The 20,603-nt window shown below is 48.4% G+C and overlaps 1 protein-coding gene across 2 annotated transcripts in view; it reads left to right on the top strand.

Annotated features, from left to right (window-relative positions):
- The window catches only part of LOC127586594 (galactose-3-O-sulfotransferase 2-like), a 109,087-nt gene that overhangs the window by 77,097 nt on the left and 11,387 nt on the right, over nt 1-20,603 (top strand). For both annotated transcript variants that reach the window (XM_052044688.1, XM_052044687.1), the window contains exons 2-3: nt 8,039-8,149; nt 19,722-20,031. In XM_052044688.1, the coding sequence (XP_051900648.1) occupies nt 8,039-8,149; nt 19,722-20,031 (421 nt within the window). The remainder of the gene's footprint in view (nt 1-8,038; nt 8,150-19,721; nt 20,032-20,603) is intronic.

Here is a 20,603-nt window from a genome sequence, read left to right as displayed (position 1 = left end):
TCGGGCCAGGTGCCAAGGAACGTGGCCTCCCTCTTGCTGCGACTGACTGTGGCCCCCCCGAGTCCTGCTCAAACTGGTCGAAGATGCTGACTGACCGTGGGTCTGTGCAGCGGAGGGTGACGTGGTCTGTGTTCAGGGAGGCTGCCTGAGATCGTCACCCCTCTTAAGCCAGCATCCTTCCTGATAGATTTGGGTGAAAGGCTCGATGTAACACACAAATGAGAGTGGACAACCTTATTCGACTCCACGCCTGATGGGGAAATGTTCCTCACCCATTAACTCGGACTGTGCTGCTGACGTCTGTGTAGAGCAGTTGGATCCATTTCCTGATTTCCCTCCCTCAAGCCCAGTTTGAAGAGCAGATGCATCACAAACTTGTGTGATCTTCTGTCAATGTCTTTCTCCTGGTCCAGGTTGACGAAACAAGTGTCCCCCTGCCCTCCCCTCCCCCTGCCCCACATGTGGGCGATGGTATCCCTGAGGCTGTCAGAGATTTCCCTGTCGGGGACAGCCCAAGTTTGGTCCGGCTGGATCACCTGTCCCAGAACAGATTTGACCTGAATGCCAATGACCTTGCACGGGTTAAGGCAGACTATACTTTTTTTTTCCAGAATGAATTTTATTCATCATAAAAAACAAACTATATACGACAATAAAACAGTGCAAACCTTTTACATTTGTGTACAGATCCATCATTAGTGTTTCCTTTATATATATGAAGAACACAGAACCGATGCCACTCGTGTGGCTCCCTGGGGGGCTACCCCAATCCCGTATTTACAATATTTAAGGGGCTTCCTCGCCTGACCTCTCCAGTGGCAGAAGAACCCTAAACTGTAGTCCTTCCCCACCGAGCCTTTGCATTGGCTGTGCCCAGCTTCAGTGCGTCCCTCAGCACGTACTCCTGCAGCCTGGAATGTGCCAGTCAGCAGCATTCCCCTACGGACATCTCGCAGTGCTGGGAGACCAACAAGTTTTGGGCAGACCAAAGGGCGCCTTTCACTGAGTTGATGACCTTCCAGCAGCAGTTGATGCCCGTCTCTGTGTGTGTCCCTGGAAACAGCCTGTAGATCAGAGAATCCTCTGTTACACAGCTGCTGGGGTGAGACTATATGGGTAGGAAGTTATGCCAGAAATATCGGAATGGTTCGTTGGGACTCAGCTGGAGACCCATGTAGAGTTCTGGAGACCGCAGTACAGGGAGGACGAGATAACACCCAAAAAGTTGCAGAGAAGATTCACGGGGATATTGTCTGGGCTGGAGAACTGTGGTTGATTGGATGATGGGTTGGTGAAATGAACCCGAGGCAAGATTGGACAGAGGTGCAGTTAAGTATGAGTGACCTTGGCAGGGTGGACATAAAAGGCCTAGTTCCCTGATGTAGACAAGTTGAGGGAGTGCGAAAATACATGGCAGGTGCTGTATGATTTGATTTGGTATATCACCAAAGATGCTTGCAAATTTTTGTAGATGTATAGGTGGGGAGCATTCTGACTGGTTGCATCACCACCTGGTACAGAGGCTCCGATGCACAGGATCGCAAGAGGCTGCAGAGGGTTGTAGACTCAGCCAGCTCCATCGCGGGCACAACCCTCCCCACCATCGAGGACATCTTCAAGAGGCGGTGCCTCAAGAAGGCAGCATCCATCATTAAGGACCCTCACCACCCAGGACATGTACAGGACCCTGAAGACCCACCTTCAATAACTTAGGAACAGCTTCTTCCCCTCTGCCATGAGATTTCTGAACGGTCCATGAACCCATGAACACTACCTCGTTATTCCTTTTTTTGTGCTATATATTTTGTAATTTATAGTAATTTTTCTGTCTTTGCACTGTACTGCTGCCACAAAACAACAAATTTAACGTCATCTAAGTCAGTGATAATAAACCTGATTCTGATGAAATGTATAAAATATAAAGTTGTGTTCTCTGGTAGGAAAGTAGAAAGACAGAATATTATCTGAAATAATGATAGAATCATAGAACAGTACAGCACAATACAGGCCCTTTGACTCACAATGTTGTGCCTACCTTTAAACCTTGCCTAAGACTATCTAACCCCTTCCTCCCACATATCCCTCTATCTTAAATTCCTCCATATGCTTATCTAGCAATCTCTTGAATCTGATCAATGTACCTGCCTCCACCACCACCCCAGGCAGCGCATTCCATGCCCCAACCACACTCTGGGTAAAAAACATCCCTCTGATATCTCCCTTGAACTTCCCACCCATCATTTTAAAGCCATACCCTCTTGTATTGAGCATTGGTGCCCTGGGAAAGAGGCGCTGGCTGTCCACTCTATCTATTCCTCTTAATATTTTGTACACCTCTGTCATGTCTCCTCTCATCCTCCAAAGAGTAAAGCCCTAGCTCGCTCAGTCTCTCCTCATAATCCATACTCTCTAAACCAGGCAGCATCCTGGTAAATCTCCTCTGCACCCTTTCCAACGCTTCCACATCCTTCCTATAATGAGGCGACGAGAAATGGACATAGTAAGTGTGGTCTAACCAGAGTTTTGTAGAGCAGCGTTATTACCTCGCGGCTCTTATACTCGATCCCACGACTTATGAAAACTAACATGCCATAAGCTTTCTTAACTACCCTATCCACCTGTGAGGCAACTTTCAGTGATCTGTGGATATGGACCCCCAGATCCCTCTGCTCCTCCACACTCCCCAGAACCCTGCCATTAACCTTGTACTCCGCCTTGGAGTTTGTCCTTCCAGAATGATAGACGGGGAATTGTTGATGTACGAAAGGACCTTGTACATCAGTCGCTGAAAATAAGTACATCAGGTGCAGCAAGTAGTTAAGGAGGTGAATGGTCAGCCTTCATTTCAAGAGGTTCTGTACATAGGAGTAAGGATGTCTTACTGCAATGTTACAGGCCTTGGTGAGACTACATCTGGAGTATTGTGGAGACACAACATTCTGCTGATGCTGGAATCTGGAGCAATACACAAAAAGTGCTAGAGGAACTCAGCGGGTCAGGCAGCATCCATGGAGGGAAATAAACAGTCGACATTTCGGGCCGACACCCTTCCTCAGGACTGGAAAGGAAGAGGGCAGAAGCTGGAATAAGAAGGTGGGGTGAGGGGGAGGAGCACACGCAGGCAGGGGATAGGTGAGTTCAGGTGAGAGGGGGAAGGTAGTGGTTGGGGGAGGGCGAGGAGATGTAATATGCTGATAGGTAGAAGAGGTAAAGAGCTGAAGAAGGAATCCGGTAGGAGAGGACAGTGGATCATGGAATAAAGGATGGGGGAGGGGAGGAGAGGAGATGGGCAGGTCATCAAGGTGGGGGAAGGGAGCCACCTTGATGACCTGCCCATCTCCTCTCCTCCCTGGGAGGCAAAAGAATTGGGGGGGGGGGAGGGGAAGAAAGGAAGGGGTGGGGTTACTGAAAGTTAGAGAGGCCATTAGGTTGAAGACTCCCAAGGCGGAATATGAGGTGTTGTTCCTCCAACCTGCGCCTGGCCTCAACGTGGCAGTAGAGGAGGCCGTGGACAGATGTCAGTATGGGGGTGGGATGTGGAATTGAAGTGGCTGGCCACCGGGATGTCCTGGCTGTTGCGTCGGACGGAGTATGGTGTGCAGTTTGAAAGGATACACCTGCTATAGAAGGATTGCAATGAAAATTAACAATTGGGATGATTGGACTGTTAAATCCGGAGTGATTGAGATGACTGAACCAGGGATGGGAACGATGAGAGGGGACCTCATTGAAGCAGAGAAAATTCTGTCAGGGCTCAGCAGGCTGGTGCAGGGAAGACGTTTCTCCTGGCTGTGGGTGTAGAACCAAGCCGCGGTTGTATTGAATGGTGGAACATGCTCGATGGGCTGAATGGCCTGTTCCTGCCCCGGCTTTTCCCATCATGACATCTTGGAGATTGGTGTTAATTTAGGATTATGCATAGGGTCATACTGTTCAAAAACAGGCTCTTCAGCCCATCGAGTCCATGCCAACCGTCAAGCATCCATCTACACTAATCCTGTACGAATCCCTATTTCATTCTTTCCATGTTCCTATCGACCCCTACCCCTCACCCGCAAGCTAACGTCAATTAACCCACTGACCCACAAGTCGTTGGGATGTGGGAGGAAACCGGAGCACCCGGGGAAAACACACGCACACGCACACGCACACACACACACACACACACACACACACGTACAGAACATACTGGAAATAGCAGGTCAGGCAACATCTAGAGTTATACAGCACAGAAACGGGCCCTTCAGCCCAACTCATCCATGCTGACCAAGGTGTCTTCTTGAGCTAGTTTGGCCCATCTCCCTCTGAATCTATCTGTGGACTCGGAAGCAGTTAACTTTCTGGCGAAGGATTCCAGACCTGAAATGTTAACTCCTTCTCTTTCCACAGGTGCTGCCTGACCTGCTGAGTGTTTCCAATTTTTTTTAACTGATATTATTTTTAACTGCAGCTTGGTTTGGCTGTTTTCTGTTGCTGTCCAGTGTCCTGAGTTCTTGTCAGATCCAAGAGTTTATGTTTCCCCTGTGGCAGTGCACAAGTGGCATTGTTTGAGACGTTATAGCTGTTTGCTTCTGAAAAATCCGTGGCTTTGTTACAGAGACAAGCAGAGAGAATCTCCCCTCGAGGATGGAACAGCTTTCATTCCTCAGCTCATACTAAACACAAATTATCTGGTCATTATCACCTTGCTGTGGGAAGGTGCAGCGTGAGAACCATCTGCTTCCATTTCCTGCTTTGCATCAAAGATCATTCTTGGCTCAAATACCCCATGAAAGGGCTGCTGCGGATGCTCTCATGGTGCTCTCACTGTGGCAGTGTATCGGGCCTGGTGGATGCATCAGTGTGGCTGCTATTCTGCACGCTTGGCCGATATCGTCCAGATCCCACCGGGACTGCAGTGGAGTTTAATCCCAATCTATAATGTTAAAAAAATGAGCAATTGATCATGACTGTGAAATGACCATCTTGACAGAGAGTACAATTATATTGACTGTGGGTGAGAATGCACCTGGAGTATTGTATAAAGCTTTGGTCTCCTTGCCTGTACATGACGTCCCTGAGAAATGAATGGGTTCCATTTTTACAGATGTTCACAAGTCAGTTTGGTCCATAAGTTGGAAAATTCACAAAAATCACTCAAAACGGTAACAGTGTTGGAATGAATGGCATCAAAAGCACATAGGTCTCTGTAACGCTATCACAGTGCCAGCGACCCGGGTTCAATTCCCGCCGCTGTCTGTAAGGAGGTTGTACATTCTCCCCGTGTCTGCGTGGGTTTCCTCTGGGTGCTCCGGTTTCCTCCTACGTTCTAAAAGAAGTACAGGTTAGGAAGTTGTGGGCATGCTATTGTTAGCGCCGGAAGCGTGGCAACACTTGCAGGCTGCCCCCCCCCCCCCCCCGAACACTCTACGTAAAAGATGCATTTCACTGTGTGTCTCGATGTACATTTGACTAATAAAGATATCTTACATGGACAGGGAAGGTGTGACGAATAAAGATATCTTATAAGAAAGAATAATTACTAAAAGTGGAGAGAGAGAGGAAACTAGTTTGGAGGAACAAGCGTATGTTGGACTTTTGAATTGGTATTGGTGATTGGTTTATCATTGTCACTTGTACCGAGGTATAGTGAAAGACTTTGTTTTGCATGCCATCCATACAGATCATTTCACCACATTGGCACATTGAGGTAGTACAAGGGAAAAGCAATAACAGGATGCAGAATATAGTGTTACAGCTACAGAGAAAGTGCAGCGCAGGCAGACAATAAGGTGCAAGATTGTGAAGTCAAGAGTCCATCGTACCGTACCGTTCCATAGTCTTATAACGGCGGGTTGGAAGCTGTCCTTGACCAGCTCTTTTGTTTTGCTGACGTTGAGGGAAAGGCTGTTGACTCTCTATCTCCAACTCATTGTTATTTGAGATCTGCCCCAGTATGGTGGTGTCTTTACAGGAGCTTGCTCGTGTGCAGGGGTATCCATAAGCCAGGCATTCGTAACCTAGGGACGGCCTGTGAAAGAATGTGCTTTCCGTCGAGAGAGTGCGGCTGGTTCCAGAGATGAGGAGAGATTGAGTGGACTGAGAATAAAAAAAACAAAAGAAAACTGCTGATTCTGGGAAAAATGGGCCACAGAACTGACGCATTGGCTGTGTTTTTCTCTTCACAGATGCTGCCAGACCTGCTGAGTATTTCCAGTATTCACTGTTTGTGTTTGAGAAGCCTGGGACTGTATCCTCTGCAGATTAGGAGAATGGGTGGAGTTCTGACTGAAGCTTACAAATGCTGACAGGGTTCAACAGACTGGATAAAGGGGGAATGCCTCTCCTGGCTGAGGAGTCTAGAACCATGTCAGAATGAGGGAGAATCAAAAAAAAAGAACTGCTGGTGCTGGAAGTGTAAAATAAAAACAGAACATTCTGGAAACGCTCAGTTGGCCAGGCAGCATCTGTGGAGAAAGTTTTGGGATGAAGACACTTTGTCAGAACTGAAGGGAATAAGGGGTCGGCTATTTAAGGTGGACGGTATCAGTCGTTTCCCCTGGGGTAGGGAAGTCCAACACTAGAGGGGGCATAGATTTAGGGAAAGATTTAAAAGTGACCTGAAGGGCAACTTTTTCACGCAGAGGGTGGTGGGTATATGGAACGAGCTGCCAGAGGAAGTGGGTGAGGGAGGTCCAGTAGTATCATTGAGGAGGCACTTGGATAGGTACATGGAGGGTCGGCATGGACTGGTTGGGCTGAAGGGCCTGTATCCATGCTGTATTACTCCGTGACTCTGTTTGGGAATGGGATGAGGAGAAACCTCTTCACGCAGAGGGTGGCGAATCTTTGGAATTCCTGACCTGAGGAACTCGGACACTCAGTACAATCTGAAGAGACAAAGAAGAAGCTCGATTAGAGATATTTAGATATTTATTTATTAGTCACATGTACATCGAAACACACAGTGAAATGCATCTTTTGCGTAGAGTGTTCTGGGGGCAGCCCGCAAGTGTCACCACGCTTCCGGTGCCGACATAGTGTGCCCACAACATCCTAACCCTCACGTGTTTGGAATGTGGGAGGAAACCAGAGCACCCGGAGGAAACCCACGCGGACACGGGGAGAACGTACAAACTCCTTATGGACAGCGGCCGGAATTGAACCCGGGTCGCTGGTGCTGTAATAGCGTTACGCTAACCGCTGCACTACCGTGCTGAGGGGACTGAGGGAGGTGGGGATAGCGCAGGAGCATGGACCCTGAGGGGGAAAATCAGCCATGCTCTTGTTGACTGACGGAACGGGCTGGAAGGCCAAATGGCCTCTTTGCTCCTATTATCTGTTCTACTGCGGTGGAATCCCATCTGGTTCACAGTTGTCCTTAAAGAAAGGTTATCTGCTGCCCTTTGTCCTGTACCTGCTCAGTTCTGGTCACCTCACTACAGGAAGGATGGGAAGCCATAGAGAGGGTGCAGAGGAGATTTACGAGGATGTTGCCTGGATTAGGGAGCACGCCTTATGAAACTAGGTTGAGGGAACTCGGCCTTTTCTCCTTGGAGCGATGGAGGATGAGGGGGTGACCTGATAGAGGTGTATAAAATGATAAGAGGCATTGATCGTGTGGATAGTCAGAGGCTTTTTCCCGGGGCTGAAATGGTGGCCACAAGAGGTCACAGGTTTAGGGTGCTGGGGAGTAGGTACAGAGGAGATGTCAGGGGTAAGTTTTTTACTCAGAGAGTGGTGAGTGTGTGGAATGGGCTGCTGGCAACGGTGGTGGAGGCGGATACGGTAGGATCGTTTAAAAGACTTTTGGATAGGTACATGGAGCTTAGAAAAATAGAGGGCTATGGGTAAGCCTAGTAATTTCTAAGGTAGGGACATGTTTGGCATAGCTCTGTGGGCCGAAGGGCCGGTATTGTGTTGTAGGTTTTCTATGTTTCTAAATGCTGGGCCTTGCCAATGAACACGTCGACACAGAGAGCTTCCTCTTTTCAGCCGGGAGTGACACTGGCGTCGGGTCTGCTTTGGAGGTTTCTCACACTGCATTTCCTCCCCGCAGGAAGCCAAGAATATTCCAATGGTGCACGTTGCACGTCCTGTGGATGGTTGTAATTATCCTCATGGCTGTCGGGCTTGCCATCCAGACCCTGGGCATGACCGACAAGAAGAGGTTAGTCTACTCTTTGCAGCCCTGTCGCGTGGCAGTCCCTTCACCAGAATAAACCGAGAGACGTGCTCTGGCCTCTGTGTGAAAGGACACATATGAAATGGAACGTAGAACGGTAATCCTCCTCCCCCTCTCTGCATTTCTCTCGAGGCATCATCAGGAATTGGGTCTACAGCACACTGGGTTATTGCTGAGTCTAGGAGAAGGGTCTCGACCTGAAATGCTGACTGCCCATTTCCCTCCACGGATGCCGCCTGACCCGCCGAGTTCCTCCAGTGTTTTGTGTGATGTGCTGGGTCCTTGCGTCTGCATTGTTAACGTAGATTACAAAATGGTTGTGAGGCTGTGATCCGAAAATGACAAGTTATTTTCTGTTGGTAAACCGATCCTCAGTCCCTGCCAGCGTATTACCTCCAACGGCGTCAGCCCGTCCTTCAGAAACATGGAAAAATTAGCAGTGTTCGGACCCACGTGCCTGCTCTACCATTCAGTCCGATCCCGCCTGATCCTTTTGTCTCAATACTGTGTTCTCGCTCTCCCACAACATTTCCCGATCTCTCACCTTTTAAGTAATGGTCCGCCTTTCAATTTTCTGTGCTGAAGTAGATAATTTCACGTTCCCAATAACTCAGTCCCTTACACAAGTTCGAATTTCCAATTTACAAGGCATAGAATGAGAATTCCATCATTAAAAGCTCAGTCCTGCACCTACACATATTATCAACACTTTTTCCACAATTACAAATCATTTAAGTTATTCGACTAATGCAGCTGTAGCTGTTCTGTTCCTGAGACAGTCAGTGTGTGCTAATGTGGTTACTTAAGTTTGACTAATAAGGTTGACTTTTCCTCTGCTTGTAGTCCAATGACTGAGTCAGTTCCAAGAACTGACGGCCGACTGTCTTGGTCAGTATCTCCGACTGACTGGTTCAGAGCCTCCAACCTGAAGTCTGACTTACTGGGAGGGTTCCTGTTATTGCAGTCGGACTGACTGTGGGAGTGCCTGTGATTGCATTCTGACTGATTGCATCAGTACCTCCGACTGTAGCCCGACTGACTGCATCAGTACCTCCGACTGTAGCCCGACTGACTGCATCAGTACCTCCGACTGTAGCCCGACTGACTGCATCAGTACCTCCGACTGTAGCCCGACTGACTGCATCAGTACCTCCGACTGTAGCCCGACTGACTGCATCAGTACCTCCGACTGTAGCCCAACTGGCTGCATCAGTACATCCGACTGTAGCCCGACTGGCTGCATCAGTACATCCGACTGTAGCCCGACTGGCTGCATCAGTACCTCCGACTGTAGCCCGACTGACTGCATCAGTACCTCCGTCTGTAGCCCAACTGACTGCTACAGTACCCCCGACTGTAGTCTTATTGTCTGCAACAGTACCCCTGACTGTAGTCTGACTGGCTGCATCAGTACCTCTGACTGTAGTCTGACTGACTGCAACAGTACCCCTGACTGTAGTCCAACTGACTGCATTAGTACTTCCGACTGTAGTCCGACTGCAACAGTACCCCTGACTGTAGTCTGACTGACTGCATCAGTACCCCTGACTGTAGTCTGACTGACTGCAATAGTACCCCTGACTGCAGTCCAACTGAGGGGTCAGTTTCTCCATCTACAGTCTAACTGTCCACACCCCCCTCTGACGCCTGGATGACCATGTCAGTACCTCCAACTGCAGTCCGACTGACTGGGAGAGTTACTGTGACTGCTGTCAGACTGATGAGGTTGACTCCATTCGGACAGAAGGCCAACTGGCTGAGTCAAATCATGTCACGGCCTCTGATTGAAATCCAACTGACAGGGTCCATTCATCCATTTCCTACTATCTGGCCCATTACCTGCTCCCATCAGTCCCATTCCACACCTTATTTCCCTGTCACCTATTCACCCAATATTCCCATCAACTCCGCCCCCCAGATTCTACCCCATATCCACATATTTATTCAGCAACTGGTTTACTTACTGACCCGCATGTCATTGGGATGTGGGAAGAAACAGGAGCACCCGGGGGAAACCCTCGCAGTCACAGGGAGAGCGTGCAAACTCCACACAGACAAATTGGTAAATAACTTGGTAAATGGGTTCATTATTGTCACGTGTACTGACGGACAGTGAAAAACTTTTCTTTTGCATACAATCCATACAGGTCATCTCATTACATCTGTGCATCGAGGTAGTACAGGGGAAAACAATAACAGAATGCAGAATAAAGTGTTACAGTTACAGAGAAAGTGCAGTGCAGGCAGACAATAAGGTGCAAGGGCCACGACGAGGTAGATTGTGAGGTCAAGAGTCCATCTTATTGTACTAGGGGACCGTTCAATAGTCTTATAACAGTGGGATAGAAGCTGTCTTTGAGCCTGGCGGTACATGCTTTTAGGCTTTTGTATCTTCTGCCCGATGGGATGGGGGAGAAGAAAGAATGTCTGGGGTAGGAGGGGTCTTTGATTATGTTGGCTGCTTTAGTGAGGGAGCGAGAAGTGTAGACAGAGTCCATGAAGGGGAGGCTGGTTTCCGTGATGCGCTGGGCTGTGTCCACAACTCTCTTCAGTTTCTTGCGGACCTGGGCAGAGCAGTTGCTGTACCAAGCTGTGATGTATCCGGACAGGATGCTTTCTATGGTGCAGCGATAGAAATTGGTGAGGGTCAATGGGGACGTGCTGTATTTCTTTAGCCTTCTGAGGAAGTAGAGGTGCTGGTGAACTTTCTTGGCCGTGGCGCCTACATGGTTGGACCAGGACAGACTATTCGTGTGTTCTCTCCTAGGTTTTCTTAGTTACCACCTCAAAGAACTCAATCAGATTTGTGAGACATGATCTCCCCTGCACAAAACCATGCTGACATAATCAGTCCCTGCCTTTCCAAGTGAACATAAATCCTGTCCCTCAGAATCTTCTCCAACCCTCTCTACCACTGATTAAGATTCACTGGCCTGTAGTTCCCAGGCTTATCCCTACTGTCCTATTTGAATAACAGCGCTGGCTATCCTCCAGCCTTCTGGTACATCACCCGTGGCTACCAAGACGCAAAAATCTCCTACAGAGCACCAGGAATCTCCTCCCTTGCTTCCTTTAGCATCTTGGGACAGATCCCAGTAAATCCTCGGGATTTATCCACCCTAATGTGCTCCAATATTTCCAACACTTCCTTCTTTCTGACACAAACGTGTTCCAGACTATCAGTGTACTCCTTCCCTAAATTGCCATCCCATCCTTCACCCTGGTGAATACCGATGAGAGGTGTTCATTTAGGGCCTCACTTGTGTCCCTTGGCTCCTCTCTGGTCCCTCAAAGGACCGACTCTTTCCTTAGTTATCCTCTTGCTTCTAACATAAAAGATTTTAGCATTTTGCTATTGGTATTGGTTTATTATTGTCACTTGTACCGAGGTACATTGAAAAATTTGTCTTGCATACTGATCGTACAGGTCAATTCATTACACAGTGCAGTTACATTGAGTTAGTACAGAGTGCATTGAGGTAGTACAGGTAAAAACAATAACAGTACAGTGCAGAGTAAGGTGTCTCCTTCATCCTTCTTGCCAAGTTCTCTCTCATATCACCTATAAACCTCAAGTGACTTCTCCGATACCAGTTTCCCATGACAGACATATGCTTCCTTCTTTTCCCTGATCAAGCCTTCATTTTTCCTGATCAAATTCCTTTATTAACAAATGTTCCCTAAACTTGCCATCTTTGCTTCTTACCCTTACAGGGACATGCTGTCTCTGAGCTCCTACTATCTGACTTTTAAATGCCTCCCACTTATCGGATGTTGTTTACCCCTTCTGCGGCTGCTCCCAATCTACTACCGCCAGGTCCTGCCTATTGAAACCTGCCTTCCCCCATTTTGGGTCACTATCTCGAGGACCATCCTTACCTTGTTCCATGGCGACCTTCAAGCTTGCTGAATGGTCACAGTTCCCAAAGGGTTTCTGCATGGACTATTCCATCACTTGACAATCCTCGTTTTCCCAAGATAAGGTGGAGTACTGCCCCCTCCCGATAAGGACTTTCGACATAGAGCTTCATAAAACCCTCTTGGATTCTTTTACGAATTTAACCCCATCTACCCCTTGCACTAAGCCAATCCCAGTAAATATTGGGAAAGTTAAAATCCCCCACTTCTACAACCATATTGTAGTAGGAAAGACGTGGTTAAACTGGAAAGAGCGTGGAAAAGATTTACGAGGATGTTGCCGGGACTGGAGGGCCTGAGTTATGGGGAGAGGTTGGCCATGCTAGGTCTTTATTCCTTGGAACGTGGGAGAATGAGGGGCGACCTTATAGAAGTGTTTAAAATTATGAGGGGCATGGATAAGGTGGACGGTAACAGTCTTTTCCCCAGGGTAGGGGAGTCCAAAACTAGGGGGCATGGGTTTAGGGTGAGATTCTCGGGACATTCTCTCTTTTCTCCTCTTCCATCGGGTAGAAGATACAGGAGCCTGAGGGCACGTACCAATAGACTTAAGGACAGCTTCTACCCCACTGTGATAAGACTATTGCACGGTTCCCTTGTACGATGAGATGGACTAGGACCTCACGATCCCTTGCACCTTATTGCACTGCACTTTCTCTGTAGCTGTGACACTTTACTCTGTACTATTATTGATTTTACCTGTATGCTTTTACATCAATGCACTCTACTAACTCAATGTAACTGCACTGTGTAATGAATTAATCTGTACAGTTGGTATGCAAGACAAGTTTTTCACTGTACTTTGGTATGTGACAATAATAAACCAACACCAATTACCAATTCTGTGCCCCAGAGGGTTGTGGAGGTCAGGTCGTTGGAAGAATTTAAAGTGAAGGGGGATGCATTTTTGAAAGGTGGGCTGTGGGGAACTGGTATAGAAGAGGAGATGAGGCCTTGGATAGAACCATAGAACAATACAGCACAATACAGGCCCTTCGGCCCACCATGTTGTGCCGACCTTTAAACCTTGCCTAGGACTATCTAACCCCTTCCTCACACATATCCCCCTATTTTAAATTCCTCCATATGCTTATCTAACAATCTCTTGAACTTGACTGGTGTACCTGCCTCCACCACCACCCCAGGCAGCACATTCCATGCCCCAACCACTCTCTGGGTGAAAAACGTCCCTCTGATATCTCCCTTGAACCTCCCACCCATTACTTTAAAGCCATGCCCTCTTGTATTGAGCATTGGTGCCCTGGGAAAGAGGCGCTGGCTGTCCACTCTATCTATTCCTCTTAATATTTTGTATACCTCTATCATGTCTCCCCTCATCCTCCTTCTCTCCAAAGAGTAAAGCCCCAGCTCCTTTAGTCTCTCCTCATAATGCGTACTCTCCAAACCAGGCAGCATCCTGGTAAATCTCCTCTGCACCCTTTCCAACGCTTCCACATCCTTCCTATAATGAGGCAACCAGAACTGGACCAAGTGTGGTCCAACCAGAATAGATCAGCCATGAATGATAGGGCAGGCTTGAGGGACCCAGTGGCTGACTCCTACTCCTGTCTTCTTGTGTTTATTGCAACATTAATGTCCTGGGACTCTCCCACCTATCAAAACATCTCCACATCTTCCTTGCTACACCCTCTTTGGATCTTCCGTGTTTCAATGAGATCACCTCTCATGCTTCTAAACTACAAAGTATACAGACCCAAGGGCTGTAAGGACATGTGATTTGGGATGAGGGGTTTTGTCTGGGCTGGCAGGGTCTGAGCATTCTGTTCTGGGCTGGCAGGTTCATAGAGTCACAGAGTCATACAGCATGGAAGCAGGCCCTTCGGCCCAACTTGTCCATGGCAACCAAGCTCCCCATCCAAGCTAGTCCCATTTGCCCGCCTCTGGCCCATATCCCTTGAAACCTTTCCCATCTGTGTACCTGTCCAAGTGTCTTTTAAATGTCTTAATTGTACCCGCCTCCACCATTCCTCTGGCAACTTGTTCCATATCCCCGCCACCCTCTGTATGAAAAAGTTGTCCCTCAGGCCCCTTTTAAATCTTTCACTTCTCACCTTCTACCTATGTCCTTCAGTTTCAGACTCCCCGACCCTGGGAAAAAGACTGTAAACGATCACCTTACCTATGCCTCTGATGATTTTATAAACCTCTATAAGGTCACCCCTCAGCCTCTTTTGCTCCAGGGAAAACAGTTCCGGCCTATCCAGTCTCTCTTTATAACTCAAGCCCTCCAGTCCTGGCAACATCATCGTGAATCTTTTCCGCGCCCCCTCTAGTTTAATCACATCCTCCCAATAGTGTGGCAACCAGAACTGCACGCAATACTCCAGGCGCGTTCTCACCAACATCTTATACTGCTGTAACACGATGTCCCAACTCCTGTACTCAATGCTCTGACTGATGAAGGCCAGTGTGCCAGACACCTTCTTCACCAGCCTTTTACCTGTGTCACCACCTTCAGGGTACTACGTATGGTTCCCTTACACGATGAGATGGACTTGTTTGACTTTGCACTTTACTGTCCACCTGCAATTGAGGAGGTGTAGGATTAATAAACTATAACTGTATTGATATCTTAAGACGGATGAGAATTATGGCTGCTCGAAATACTGATTTAAAAAGTGTCCTTCAGGCCAGAACAGCCACACCACTGCTTACCTGGGCTGGGTGCTGTGTGGTAATTGCTGTGTCTGGAACTTAATTGGATTCCCATTATGCTTGACTATGGAGATGATGGTCAATCTTAATGGGAAATGGGAAGGCTGTCTCAAACAATGAAGGTGATACCTGCCTTTGTCTCACCCGATTGCAAAATGATCAGCTGAACCTGTGGTGTGAGGCTGCTCTTTGTCCATCTGCAGTAGCCCTTTGTCCGTTTCCTGCTCAACCAAGAAATCTGGCACCTGACTCATTAAAGTGTGCGTGACAATACCTGTATAAATCTCTGTCTACTCCTTTGTACTGAGAGAACTCGGGAAGCGACTCTTAGTGAGTGCTGAAGAGAATTCTCCTAGCGGTGCACTGCTAATAAAGGTATTTGTTCGAATCGACCTCGTGGCACTGTGTTATTTACAGCGGACAGATAGGGAAATTGATTTCGGGACGACAATTTGGCGAGCCAGCCAGGAGTCCAAGACGAGGTTTCGGAAGCGGCGTGAGCGACCGACGGGGATAACGGCCACCTGAGACGGACGGGCCCACAAGGTACGATTCACCTTGATCCCTCTCAGGCAGTCGGACACCTGATCGATCCCTTCGCTTACCGACAATCCTCTGACGGACTCCTCGCGAACCTGTCCGAGTGCCACAGGTAAGAAGGGGTTCGAGTCCCCAGTTAAGTTAAGTTCTGTTTGGGGTTCGAGTCCCCAGTTAAGTTAAGTCCTGTTGGGGGTTCGAGTCCCCAGTTTTGGATTTGGGATTTTAAGTTGTGAATTTCAAGGTTTTGAGCTCTAAGTTCTGAGATCGGTTCTCCAGTACTACCACCCTGCCTTAGACCGGTTCTTAAGAGGGGAAATCCCCCACGGGAAGGTCAGGAACCTGAAGTGGGTGAAGGAAAGAGACCGATCTTATAGGTAATCGCAGCGATTTGTACCGTCCGATCGGGTAGAATACAAATATGGGACAAACTCTCGATAAGTTGGGGTCCAATACCCCACTATCTAAGTTATGTAAAGACGATCCAAAGAACGAGAGTAACTTCCGTAAATTATCAGCATGCCTCAATAAGAAATTGGGAAATGAAATATGGCCATTGGGGGGAACTTGGGACATAGATAAATGCCTAAAGGCAGAAAAGGCAATTTGGGAGCGGAATACAGGGGAAAAATGGAAATTATTAATGTCTACTTGGAGAAAAACGGCCGAAGACCTAACAAATAAATCTAAGCAGGCTAGCTGGGAACATAATGCGCGCAGAAGGGGAATTAGTGTGTGTGATGAACAGGGAAATTGATTTCGGGACGACACAATGAACTTTCCTGTAGCTGTGACACTTTACTCTGTATTCTGTTATTGTTTTTACCCTGTACTACCTCAATGCACTCTGTACTACCTCAATGCACTGTGTAATGAATTGATCTGTACAAACGATATGCAAGACAAGTTTTTCACTGTACCTCAGTACAAGTGACAATAATAAACCAATACCAGAACCAAAACCTGGACCCCTAGTTCTCTGTTCGACGACACTCTCCAAGGACCTGCCATTTTACTGTGAATGTCCTGCCCAGGTTTAACTTCCCAAAGTGCATCACTTCACTCTTGTCTGAGTTAAATTGCATCTGACATTCTCTGGCCCACTTTCCCAGTTGATCAGTATCCTGTTGTAACCTGAGATGGGCCACCACACCACCAACTTTGGTGCCATCTGCAAACTTACAGATCATGGCACCTTCATACATCCAAATCATTAATATAGATGACAAACAACAGGGGACACAGCACCGATCCCTGCGGCACACCACTGGTCACAGGCCTGCAATCTGAAAAACACTCTCCCCCCCACTACCTCCCTCTGACTCCTACCACCAGGCCAATTTTTTATCCAACTGGCTAGCTCACCCCAGATCCCTCATGTTCTAACCTTCCGGACCAGCCTACCATGCGGGACCTTGTCAAAAGCCTTGCTGAAGTCCGTGGACAACATCTTCCACCCTGCCCTCGTCAGTCCTCTTGGTTACCTCTTGAAAAACCTCAATCACATTTGTGAGATGCTATTTCACATGCACAAAGCCTTGCTGATTGGCCCTAATCAGTCCTGGCCTTTCCAAAGTGCAGATATATCCTGTTTCTCAGAATCCCCTCCAGTCACTTTCCCACCACTGATGTTCGGCTCACTGGCCTGTAGTTCCCTGGCTTGTCCTTGCAGTCCTGCTGAAACAAAGGCATTAATTGCTCTCCAGTCTTCTGGTACCTCACCCGTGATAAGGAAGAAACAAAAATCTCTGCAAGGGCGCCGGCAATTTCTTCCCTTGCTTCCCGCAACATGCCAGGATACACCTGGTCAGCCCTCAGTGACTTATCCTCCTCAAGATCATCAACACCTCCTCCTTTGTAATATCGAGATGTTTCAGGACAACATCGTTCTCTTCCCTGGATTCCCCAGCTTCCATTGACCTGCTCCATGGTAAATACAGATGAGAAATATTCATTTAGGACTTTGCCCAACTCCTGTGACTCCACATATTAATATCACGCTGATCCTTAAGGAGACCTTTTCTCTCCCTAGCTACTCTTTTGCTCTTATTAAACATACAGAATCTTTTAAGATTCTGCTTTATTTTATCTGCCAAGGATACTCCAATATCTCTTACACCCCTCAAGGGACTCGCTTGATCCCAGCTGCCTATACCCGACATTCTTTTTCCGGACCAGAGCTGCAATATCCGGAGTCAACCAGGGTTCCCTAACCCTGCCAGCCTTGCCCTTCACTCTAGTGGGAACAGGCTATCCTGATCTCACTTTCAAAAGCCTCCCATTTGCCAGACGTCCCATTACCTGTGGGCAGCCTCTTTCCCAATCAGCGTTTGCAAGTTCCTGTCTAATGCCATCCAAATTAGCCTTGCTTCAGTTTAGGATTTTAACCTGTGGATGTTTTTCCATAACTATTTGAAAACTAATAGAATTATAGTCACAGTCCAGTCTATCAGACCTTCCTCACACCTGTCCTGCCCCTGTGCTAAGCTTGCTCATGAATTGGCCTTTCCTGCTCAAATTGAAATTTGGTTTACTATTGTCACATGAGCTGAGGTACAGTGAAAAACTTGTCTTGCATACCGTTCATACAGATCAATTCATTTCAACAGTGCATTGAGGTAGTACAAAGTAAAGCAATAACAGAGTGTAGAATAAAACACAGTTATAGAGAAAGTGCAATGCAGGAAGACAGTGATGTGCAAGGCCATAATGAGGTAGATTGTGAGGTCAAGAGTCTAACTTATTGTACTAGGGAATCATTCAATAGTCTTATAACAGTGGGATAGAAGCTGTCCTTGAGCCTGGTGGTATGTGCTTTCAGGCTTTTGTATCTTCTGCCCGAGAGGGGAGAATAGAGAGTCTGGGGTGAGAGGGGTCTTGGATTATGCCGGCTGCTTTACCAAGGCAGCGAGAGGTATAGACAGAGTCCATGGAGGGGAGGCTGGTTTCTGTGATGTGCTGGGCTGTGTCCACAACTCTCTGCAGTTTCTTGCGGTCACGGTAGAGCAGTTGCCGTACCAAGCCGTGATGCGTCTGGATAGGGTGCTTTCTATGGTGCATCCATAAAAATTGGTGAGGTCAAAGGGGACATGTTGTATTTCTTTAGCCTCCTGAGGAAGTAGAGGCGCTGGTGAGCTTTCTTGGCCGTGGCATCTACGTGGTCGGACCAGGACAGGCTACTGGTGATGCTCACTCCTTGGAACTTGAAGCTCTCAACCCTCTCGACCTCAACCCCATTGATGTAAACAGGAGCATGTGCACTGCCTCCCTTCCTGAAGTCAATGACCAGCTGTTTTGTTTTGCTGGCATTAAGGGAGAGGTTGTCATGACACCATGTCACTGGGCTCTCTATCTCCTTCCTGTACTCCGACTCATTGTTTCTTGAGATTCGGCCCACTACTGTGGTATCATCTGCAAACTTGTAGAGCAGATGATAGAGCAGAATCTAACAAAATCGCCCAAGTCCATCAGCACAGGTATCCCACCTCCATCCACGACATGCTCCAGGGGTACAGGGCTCTGTCTGAGAGTTGCTCCAGGGCTGATGTTTGAGCCTGGGGCTTCTAGATTCCAGTGGTTAAACTTTAAGGTGAGTTTATGTCAACAAAGGTGAGACTTGCTCATTTGCTTTGTTCGTGCGCCTCAGGAAATTGGTTCTCTTGAGATCCGGTGTGGTAAAGCTCCCTAGCCAGCTAACATGGCCAACTCTGGAATGGCCCCGTTCATGGCCAGTGACCACCCACCAGTAAGAGAAAAGTAACCCCCTCAACTGTACTGGACACCAGATGTCCAGTTTGCTGGGCAGGCTTTCAAATGCTTCGGAGGGACAGGGGATGGAGTTAGAGTCACAGAGAGATGCAGCACAGACACGGGCTCTTCAGCCCATTGTTGATGTGAACCATCAAAAATCCATTTTTACACTGATCCTACCCTGACCAATTTCATTCTCTCCACATTCCCCTCAACTCCATCTCCCCCTCCCCCCCCCCACCGATGTTCTACCCCTCACCCGCACACTGGGGGCCGATTAACCCACCGACCCCTCACGTCGTTGGGACGTGGGAGGAAACTGGAGCACCCGGGGGAAACCCTCGCAGTCACAGGGAGAAGGTGCAAACTCCACACACACAGACAGACACACACAGACACGCACGCACGCACGCACGCACGCACGCACACACACACACACACACACACACACACACAGAGCGCTGGAGGTCGGGATTGAACCCGGGTCTCCGGAGCTGTGAGAGTCAGTGCTGCCCAGGTTTTCGAAGGTTAACCACGCTGCGCACTGTGAGTCCAGCGAATGTGAATCAGGTGTCAGGATTAAGGCCGAGTCCATCGCCATGCGAGGGCGACAGGGCGAGAAGAAGAACGAGACGGAGCAGCAGCCAAGGTAACGACTTTTTCCCTGTTTCTCCAGGATAAGAACCCAGGACGTGGAGCAGCCCCGGGTTGTACCAGTGACCAGCCGTGAGGTCAGGGCGCTGGAGGACACCTGTCAGCCGAAGACGCACGTGATGTTCCTCAAGACGCACAAGACCGCTGGCAGCACTATCCTGAACATCCTGTACCGCTTCGGTGAGGCGAGGAACCTAACCTTCGCATTGCCCGCCTCCTACCAGTTCGGCTACCCACTCCTCTTCAGTACGAGGAAGATTAAATTTTACAGTCCCCTCAAGGCACAGGAATACCACATCATTTGCAACCACATGAGATTCTACCGGCCGCAGGTAAGGCAGAACCAGCCGCGGGTTCTCTGATTTGTAGAACCAGCCGCGGGTTCTCTGATTTGGTGCAGACCCCTGACTGGACATGGAACATTGTACATAGAACAGTACAGCACAGGGACAGGCCCTTTGGCCCACCATGTCTGTGCCGAACAAGGTGCCGAATTAACCTGAATCCCTTCTACCTGCACATGGTCCATATCCCTCCATTTCCTGCATATAAGATATATAAGATCTCTTTATTAGTCACATGTACATCGAAACACACAGTGAAATGCATCTTTTCTGCGTGGAGTGTTCTGGGCGGGGGCAGCCTGCAAGTGTCGCCACGCTTCCGGCGCCAACATAGCATGCCCACGACTCCCTAACCCGTACGTCTTTGGAATGTGGGAGGAAACCGGAGCACCCGGAGGAAACCCACGCAGACACGGGGAGAATGTACCAACCCCTTACAGACAGCGGCCAGAACTGAACCCAGGTTGCTGGCGCTGTAATAGCGTCACACTAACCACTACACTGCTGTGCCTGCCCCCTATATTCACGTCTATCTAACAGTGTCTTAAACCGCACTTTTA

The sequence above is a fragment of the Pristis pectinata genome, chromosome 37 (genome assembly GCF_009764475.1).
Source record: "Pristis pectinata isolate sPriPec2 chromosome 37, sPriPec2.1.pri, whole genome shotgun sequence".
NCBI lineage: Eukaryota > Metazoa > Chordata > Chondrichthyes > Rhinopristiformes > Pristidae > Pristis > Pristis pectinata.
The sequence above is the reverse complement of the archived record's forward strand: the minus strand, read 5'-3'. Positions and strand labels throughout refer to the sequence as shown.